Source organism: Merops nubicus, unplaced genomic scaffold (genome assembly GCF_000691845.1).
Source record: "Merops nubicus isolate BGI_N331 unplaced genomic scaffold, ASM69184v1 scaffold28865, whole genome shotgun sequence".
In the NCBI taxonomy this organism is placed as follows: domain Eukaryota; kingdom Metazoa; phylum Chordata; class Aves; order Coraciiformes; family Meropidae; genus Merops; species Merops nubicus.
In genome coordinates this window covers 1-1007 of record NW_008609381.1, presented here as the reverse complement: position 1 = coordinate 1007, position 1007 = coordinate 1, and the positions used below count along the sequence as shown (strand labels likewise).

Genomic DNA, 1007 nt, shown 5'->3' with positions numbered 1-1007 from the left:
GTGTTTGAAACCTGGGCAAAGGTGTTTTAAAACAAATAGCCCTTGACCCACCCCCCGAAACACCTTTTCCTTCAACTTTCTCTGTTGAATGGTCATGGTAAAATGCTCTTAAGTACTCAAGTGCTAATAATAGAAAATCAATTTCTGTGCTGCACTTTTGTAACTCAAATCCTGCTCCTCTAAACTGAGATCCATGAAGCAAAATTTTACACAGCAAATCAGGCTGTACCAAACATCAGATTTACAACAGCCACATCAACAAAAGAATGTGTTGTTGACATACTGGAAGTATAACTTACTGTTACAGTCTGCCCAGCTCTGAGGACATACTTAGGAGTAAATTTGTAAGCAATTTCTTCTCCATCTCCAATTTGTCTTTTAAGTCTCCAGTTACCCAAAGACTGATCCTAAGGAGAGAGGATAGGGTTATTTAAGGTGAACAAAACAGAGCAAACAGGCAGAGATTCCCCTACACATTTGGTATTAAAATAACATGAACATAAATTTATATACATGCATGTTAGACATTTCCATTCTAGCTTGGAAGTTTTTTTTCTCTACCCACTATTAAAGCATGAATCCCATCAGGTCATTCAGCAAAATGTAAGAAGATACAGAGCCCAAAGCAGTTCTGCCTGGATCCAGCAAGGCTATCTGCACCAGCAAGGTACTGACACACAGTTATCTGTGCAACAAACTGTTTTCTCAACTGCAACAACAACACACTGTGCCAGCACACTGCACGTTCAGCTTTCCAATCCCCCCTTAGTGCAAGATGCTGCACTTGGGAACGTCACTCCTGCCCCCCGTGCCACTCCACCTGCTGGTGCTGCAACAGGCCATGCAGCCTTCCAGTCTGCCTCCCCCTCACCTCCAGGAACCCTGCTGCCTCTCACCTTCTCCGAGTTGTTCTTCAGTTGGACGTATTTGCCCTCCAGGTCTATCTCTTCTATGCTGATACTGCCCGTGGCTGAAGCCTGCTGGGACATCTGGAAGCTGCTGCTGCT

General features: G+C 44.3%; 1 protein-coding gene across 1 annotated transcript in view; it reads right to left on the bottom strand.

Annotated features, from left to right (window-relative positions):
* The window catches only part of LOC103773226 (lamin-B2-like), a gene marked incomplete at its 3' end in the record, with an annotated part of 3732 nt that extends 2731 nt beyond the window's left edge, over nucleotides 1-1001 (bottom strand). Inside the window, exons 1-2 of the mRNA XM_008940585.1 lie at nucleotides 897-1001; nucleotides 300-407 (exon numbers count right to left, since the gene is read on the bottom strand). Of these exons, the coding sequence (XP_008938833.1) occupies nucleotides 300-407; nucleotides 897-989 (201 nt within the window). The remainder of the gene's footprint in view (nucleotides 1-299; nucleotides 408-896) is intronic.
* Nucleotides 1002-1007: the final 6 nt, after the last annotated feature.